Raw genomic sequence first — 7,913 nt, forward strand, 5'->3', positions numbered from 1 at the left:
TTGTGTTCCCGCGCCACCGAGCCCGACCCACGAGGCTCGCGGCAGATGCTTGTTTTCCAGCATGGAGGAGAGTGCACTAAAATAACGGGCGCTGAAGATGTGAGGTTCACAGAGGAAATCTGAAGAGAGAGAGATAGAGAGAGAGAGAGAGAGAGAGAGAGAGAGAGCGAGATCGAGAGCGACAGAGAGAGAGTGGCTTCCCCCCCCGTGTCGTTTAAACGGGTGAGCCCTATCCGGTCCCATAGTCTCGTGTCCGCCGTGTTTATTGTTCGGAGTGGGGGAAAAATGAAGAAGTTCAACATCAGGAAGGTGCTTGACGGTTTAAAAGAAGTGTCTTCCTCCGCCCCGTCCGTCCAAGTGGGGCCACAGGAGAACAACCTCGTCCACGAGACCCTCCAGTCCGAGCATTTCCAGCTCTGCAAGGTGGGTGAAGAACACACCGCATCGTTTACCCTTGTTAATGGACCCTTCAGTAACCCCCCATGTATGAGTGGAATAGGTAGCATCATTAGCATTACAGTTGTATGACTGCATGAGTTATCCCATCCCAAGATGCACATAGCGGGTGCAAGTGCTGCTCTCCGTTAATGGATTGCGGTGCAATATCATAACACAGCCTCCATCTAGATACATTTATAGTTTTCTCGCGGGGTGCCTTATTTTCACTGAATACACAACCTCCTGGGCTACTGCTGCAGTGAATGAACGCACAAATCAATCGGTCCGTGTGGCGTTTCCGAGCTTTGACGCCAGGCTCTCGCCGGCAGCATCCTATATTGCGCATATGGCGAGTGTTCAAAACGAAAAATGTCATGTTATTTTTTGGGACGAGGGAAGGGGAGGGGTGGGTGGGTTTTGGAGAGGGTGATGGATGCACCACCACGCTTCATCATCCTCCTCTTCGCAAACATTACATCAAGACGCGATGCGTCCCCTACCCCTCCTACACCACGAACCATTCTCATCCGATGGAAACTGTCTGCTGAGAGGAACATGATTCATGTGCACTTCCCTTGAACTGTCATATGGAGGGACTGGGTTTCACAGCGCGTTCATTGCATAATCTGCTGGGTTTGGATTAACAAACCCTTGATAGTTGACCGCCCCCCCCCCTTCTTTTTTTCGTTTCTCTCTCTCGCTCTTTCTCTCTCTCTCTTTCATACAACTATTGCACAGGCCTACGAGCTTACAGTTTACCTTTCTTATGCCCCAAGGAAGAGATTAGGCTACGTTCAAGCCACGTTAATAACCAACACTTAGGGAATTAAGACGACGTGCGTACGATTTGCATGGTGCTGTGCGAACAATCGCAGAGTTACAGCAGGCGAGGACATTGTGCGCCTTGCCTTCGCGGTTCTAGTTGGGGCTGTCGCATTTCTCTGTCCCATTCCCTGTCTTTGTGTCGTACAGAAAGTGGAGCTTACTTCAATGTGGGTGGTGATTCCGATCCAAAGACGTTCAGTTGTTTGGGATTGTCAATAAAAAGAGGGAAATCACACTTTCTAAATTGCACATTTTTACAAAACGCGATTTTACATATCTAATTTGGTTTTTAAATATAGGAAAATAACAAGCCTGCATCATAAACCGACTGCACCTTTTTTAAGTGCACATGTGTGGAAACAAGCACCCTCCGTGGCCGTGCATGTGAGCTCCTTTTAATCAAGTCGTCATCAATATTTGCTCGTCGTTGTAACTGCGTGAGAGGGGCAGGTGTCTCTGCCTCGCTGAGCTCCTCTTATGTAACACGCTTTAACCCATCAGCTCTGGTCTAAACAAACACATCCAGCGACCCACCGACCAGCTGACTGATACCATAAAGCCACAACAAACACACACACGTTGTGGTGGTGGTGGTGAACCTGTAATGGCTTGAAGAGATTCTTATTATTCCTTTGCTTTTACGTCAGAGCGTAAATGTAGGCCTAATCATGACTTAATGTGGGATTGTATTGGGAAAATCTATTCAGAATATCATTTAATTTACTTGAATTAAAATGGGATATTCTCTTTTATTCTCGGTATGTTAGACTACTCAACATAAGTGAATCATCCTACATATTTCCATAAGATAATGCTTTATTTGACTTTCCTAGTATATTGAAGCCTGAACATCGGTATAACATTGTAACGCATCTTTCATCACAACCTATTTTGACACACCCTCTCCTCTCTCATTGGCTGCCCCAGACTGTCCGTCATGGCTTCCCCTATCAGCCGTCATCCATGGCCTTCGACCCGGTGCAGAAGATCCTGGCCGTTGGGACCCAGAGCGGGGCTCTCAGATTGTATCCTTTCCCTTTGATCTGCTGTGTGTGTGTGTGTGTGTGTGTGTGTGTGTGTGTGTGTGTGTGTGTGTGTGTGTGCGCCCCTGCCGTCCTCACAGGGACAGCCTGTATCCGGTCAGCCTCTCCTCAGCACCAGGTAGGTGGACTGATGTACAACCTGCGATGGCATTGTTGTATTTGATTGAACTTGTGTGGCTTATTTCCCAAACTTGCGATCATGGGATTAAGATAATGGATCGGTAAAAAAGTATATCAAAGGATTCACTTTGGCAGTCATGCATAAAATACATGGCACCGACAGGAAATGAGAGAGCAGAACCCAACTTCAACAGAATTATTTTTTTTCTATCCCAACTCTACCATTTTATGTATATGTGCGCGCCTGCGTTCGTGCGTGCGTGCGTGCCTGTGTGCGTTGATATAGCCCTAGCGGTTTGGTGACAGAAAGCAGTTTTACATGGAGCGGAGCGGGCCACCCGCCTTGGAGCGGCACGGTGGGGGGTCGGCTTGAGAGAACGCCTCCTGCTCGCCGGACTGCGCTCGGCTACTTTTAGTTCTTCCTCCTCTGTGTTCTTCTGCTCTTCTCCCTTCTATCCTGCTAGCCTATCCTTTGCCAGCTCATTACACCGTGATGAAAAGGTGTCTGCCTGGCTATGTCTCCCTCTCTCTCTCTCTCTCTCTCTCTCTCTCTCTCTCCCCCCTCTCTCTCTCTCCCCTCTCTCTCTCTCTCTCCCCCCCCCCCTCTCTCTCTCTCTCTCTCTCCCCTCTCTCCCTCCCCCCCTGCTGCTGGCTGGCGTGTCGATTCACACTTATTTTCACCTGCATGAAAAGAAGGGACAGACCCCCCCCCCCCCAGAAACGAACTATCCTCATCTTCAACTTCGGCCAGTGTTATAATTGAAGCGGATGAGTCATGCCATGAGTAATCATCCACTATCTTGTGTAGGAATACTGAAGCCTAGCTGTAGCCGTGGCTGAGAGAACAAGGCACATTTCCTTCACACTATGCTGTGTTCCGACTGCAGTATTATTTGTCTGGGCTTCATCTTGGAAACCAGGCCAGTATTGGCGTATGTACGTTTGGAGGTTGGACTAATTAGCCACTTGTGGTTTGTAACTTTTTAGATTTTCTTTTTTTTAAATTGTTTAAAATAGTGTTTAAAGCTTGCTATGATTTCATGTTGCGAACGTAACGTAAAAGAATTATATATATTGTAATGCATACTTACAAATCACACACACACACACACACACACACACACACACACATACATACATACATACATACATACATACATACATACATACATACATACATACACACACACTATGTAACACGCACACACAATGTAAGACCATGTGTCTATCAATATTATTTTACACTTATACTACTTAAACTACTATACACTTATACTAGCGATTGTCTGGCGTAGATTGATGATTGATTCGATCCTTTTGGAGATTTTTTTTGTGCTGCTCTATGTGTTTCACCACGCTGTGACGAAATACCACTACCAGGTTTGTACGACTATGTGATCAGACACAGTTAGGTAGCGGAGAGGAAATATTCTCATGAAATTGTTTCTGAGTTAGATACAATTGAATGAGATTTTAAACCGACTGACGCTGGCCACTTTGAAGTCTAAAGGACAGAGTCCTCCATTGCTTGCGAATCCTTACATTCTGAATGGATCATCATGGACAAGGAATCCCATATCACGCAATCGCCGGCGTGTGTCTCCATGCGTTTACTACAGAGCTGGCACCTTTGGTTAGGCGTTCATAATGCTACTGTGTGTGTTGTCATTCAGTAGCTGCGGACTGGGGCGTTCTGAGCCCAGTTGTACGTGCACGGTCCTGGGGATGGTCGTAGGCAGGTGTGCACATGACAGATGCCTTTGCTCTCCGGGTACGCAGTGCGCTCTGCAGACACCCGTTTAGGACCTTGTGTCGGTGATGACGGTTCATGATGAGTGACTGAGCCGGTAGTGCTGAGCGCTGGCCGTTTGGAGTGTAGGTCGTAGGCAACCAGACAGACCCGTCGGTGGCTGAGGAACGCTGGGAATCTCAGCACTGATATCCAGCTGCAGGCGCTCCCAAGGCTGGGAGGGCCAGGCTATGCAGAGCAGACCCTTTCCCGAGGTCCCTCTCTATCCCTGGCCCCAGAGGCCTGGGATAGGCCTCTGGGGCCAGGTTGAGCTACACATGCCATGGAGAACACCTGGAACCAGAGTGCAGAGCACGCGGGCCATTCAGGTGTCGTTCAAGTAGGAGAGCTGCTGTTGAACTCTGAAAGGGAGTAATCAGCTCCTCTGGATGTAGGTACGGAGCTGCGAGAGGGCAGGGCCCTGGGCTTCTCTGCGTTCATGCAGAGAAACGTTGACAAGATATATAATGTAGTGGGGTCGGCATCATAGCCAGGACGAAGACTTCCCAGGACCAGCTGGTGGGCGGAGCTGTGATCAAAGGGCATTGTGGTGTCCCGAAACACCCCTGCATGAGTCACAAACACTGTGAGGTTTCTGAGGCCGGGAACATTGGAAAGCCGTGGAACTCATCTATTAGCCCTTCTGAGGTTGGGAGTTGATATTTGTCGGGGAGCATAGCTTTGTTCGCTGTCAGCCCCTGACTTCTCCTGACATACAACTAGGTCTGAGACCCAGGGCGAGGCGCCCGCTGCCTCGATGATGCCAGCGTCCTGCATCTGCTGTAGCTCAGCTCAGTCCCAATCACAGAGAGCCAGGGGAATACAGCGCTGTGGCTGGCTGGACGGAGGTGTTGGTGGGCAAAGGCCGAGAGGCAGCCCAGGCCATCATACTGTTTTGTACAGCTCTGTTGCCATGACATGGTGACAGTGCGATGGGCCGACCGCCTGTGTCCAAGAAACAGAACCCAAGAGAAATAGGGAGTTCCAGGACCATCTGGTTTGCCCTCTGGTGGGTAACATGGAAGCCAAAGTGGGGCAGAATCTGGAACAGATCTGTCCCGGACTCACCGTAACCGCCGACGGCAGTAGAAGCTGACCTGCCCCCAAGCAGTGTTGTAGCAGTAGCTTCTTGCTCACATCAGTTTGCCCCAATGGTATGAGGTAAATTTCGAAGGACTGTATCCATCGAATCCAAAGTATCGAAGGGTAAAGTCTGGCATTGCGGAGATGGGCGGGGTTATGGGTCGAAATATCAGCGTAAGTATCAGCGTAGCCAAGTATTGATTTATCAATATTCTCATACGTTTTAAGGGTCCTCCTGGACCCTATTTCCAGGTAATTTTGGGTCGAAGGGACTAATGCGGACAAAAATTTGTGAGTCTGGTCCAGTATTGAGCGAGAGCTTAACTATAACGCGCAAAAGTGGGGTGCAATGTTATCCTTCGGGGCTAATTACTCCCTGTCAACTTCTAAAAGTGCTTGTTTTTAACAACAACAAGCTCTGATTATATCTAATCATTATGGAAAGGATGCAGAAAATAAAAAACTTGTTTCCTTACCGTAATGCTTGAATAGGGATGTAACGGTATGGAAATTTAACCTCACGGTTATTGTGACCAAAATTATCCCGGTTTTTCGGTATTATCGCAGTATTTTTAAATACCAAAATATGCCCATACTTCAGGCTTAGTCTTCTTAGAAGGTAGGGATGGGCAACGATTGTCAAATAGTCTGAGTCACGTAGTATATCGAATATGAATGTGACTATCGTTATTTATTACACTGCCCTTCTCACTGCTTTTGAACGCTCCGTTCACTTGCATGGGCCTTCACAACTTCTGTTGGTGAATACGTTTTTGATAATTCACCGTTGCTAAGCATATAATGACCGCTGTCAAGGAAAGTTGATTTTATTTTTTTTCTATCGTATCACTCTGCAAGATGTCCGGTAACTTTTCAACCCCAGCGTCCTCTGCTGATCAACACTACGAATGCTGGTAGCAAATAAATTGTAAAAAGACACACCGTGTGAAGTAATCTTTTTTGACGTGTCTAGTTCAACAATAATGTTGATGTTGAATGTTGATGGCGCAGTTGGTGAAATAAACAGATTGATTTCATACAAATCATAAAAGCCTCTCCCTGTGTCATTGTGTGTGCGTGTATCCGGGGTGCGTCCGTGCGTGCGTGGGGGGTTCTTGATTGACCAATTATCGAATATTATTCAAATATTTCTCAGCGAATTTAGAAGTAGAATTTCTAGTATTTTTGCCAGAAATGCACATCCCTATTAGAAGGCTGATGGATGTCTTGAGCGCTGTTGTCTCCTCCTTCCGCCATGATTCCAACTTCGAGACTCGGATGAAGCGCTGGGAAGGATTGAAGCACATGGTTACTGCGATAATAATTTTATTTGAAATGAAAACGGTAATTGTTATTGACAACATTTTTATCGCGGTTTACCGTTACACCGGTAACCGTTACATCCCTATGCTTGACCACAGACTGTTTTTTTTATTGTGTCGAACTAAGTCTCGCTCAAAGAGAAAACTTGTGAGTGGTTGCACGAGGAACGGTGGAAACGTGATAGTGCTGGAGGGAGGAGAGTTTGTTGTGCTGGACTACGAAAAGTGTATTAGTGGGCGGCAGTAGCTCAGGGGGTTTAGCGGGTTGGCAGTTAACCACAAGGTTGCTAGTTCGATCCCCGGCTACTCTTAGCTTAGGGTCAAGGGGTCCCTCAGCAAGACACCTTACCTTTACTGCTCCCGACGCGCTGGCTGTCGCCGCTGTCGGCGTGTGAATGGGTGAATGTGATGCCATATTATAAAAAGCGCTTTGGGTGGCAACTGGTTACAAAAAAACACTATATAAATGCAGTCCATTTACCATAGTGTTATCTTAACGAATCGGGTGAAGGAGACTTATTGTGATGATAATAGAGAAATATCAACAATGACACAATGAGACAACAATGAGACTAGTTTGGTAAAGAACGGACCTGATCAAGCAATCAGGTCTGTTCTCTATAGGGATCCTTCCCATATAATCTGACCCTTTCAAAAACAAGCTCTTTTAGAGGGGATACAGTGCCTGGCGCCATTGCCCCAAAGGATGACAGTGCAGCTTGTTTTCGTGTTATATGGCTGCAGCGTTCTCTCTTAATAATTCATAAATAGAGAAACATGTTGTCCGTATTACTCCCCTTAGACCCATAATGACAAGATAAAAATAGATCAAAAAAGGATCCAGGTTGAAAAACAACAGTTGAACTATTGACCACCTAGCGTTGTCCCGGGGCATAACATAACAAACGCAGATGCATCACAATCGGGGCCATTACTCTGATGCATCACTGCTAACCCAGTGTGCACACATGACAAAATCCATCTATTCAGCCTTCCCTTTCATTCTGCCCGTTTGTGATGGGGATTCCTGCGTTGCCGTGGCCAATCAGGAGCCTTCTGGTCTCCGTCTCCTGTCCCCTTATCTGATGCCGGTGATACGGGACGAGGTGCAAACGAGCCCGTCTCACTGGACCATTCATCGTCTCTGCAGCGTGGGGAGCCTGGCATCAATTGCCCAAACCGTGGCGTGCTGAGCTGCAGATGTGAAGACGTAGAATGTCAACATGTTGGAAGTGGCAATATTGGCCGACTGGGGAAGTGGTTGCGTTTAGGGTGACTGGTGAGAAGCCATGA

General features: G+C 47.4%; 1 protein-coding gene across 1 annotated transcript in view; it reads left to right on the forward strand.

Annotated features, from left to right (window-relative positions):
• Positions 1 to 285: 285 nt before the first annotated feature.
• stxbp5a (syntaxin binding protein 5a (tomosyn)) overlaps positions 286 to 7,913 on the forward strand; it is a gene marked incomplete at its 5' end in the record, with an annotated part of 92,532 nt that continues 84,904 nt past the window's right edge. Inside the window, 2 exons of the mRNA XM_079753916.1 lie at positions 286 to 423; positions 2,191 to 2,288. Of these exons, the coding sequence (XP_079610042.1) occupies positions 286 to 423; positions 2,191 to 2,288 (236 nt within the window). The remainder of the gene's footprint in view (positions 424 to 2,190; positions 2,289 to 7,913) is intronic.

Source organism: Pollachius pollachius, assembly GCF_949987615.1.
Source record: "Pollachius pollachius genome assembly, chromosome: 16".
In the NCBI taxonomy this organism is placed as follows: Eukaryota; Metazoa; Chordata; class Actinopteri; order Gadiformes; family Gadidae; genus Pollachius; species Pollachius pollachius.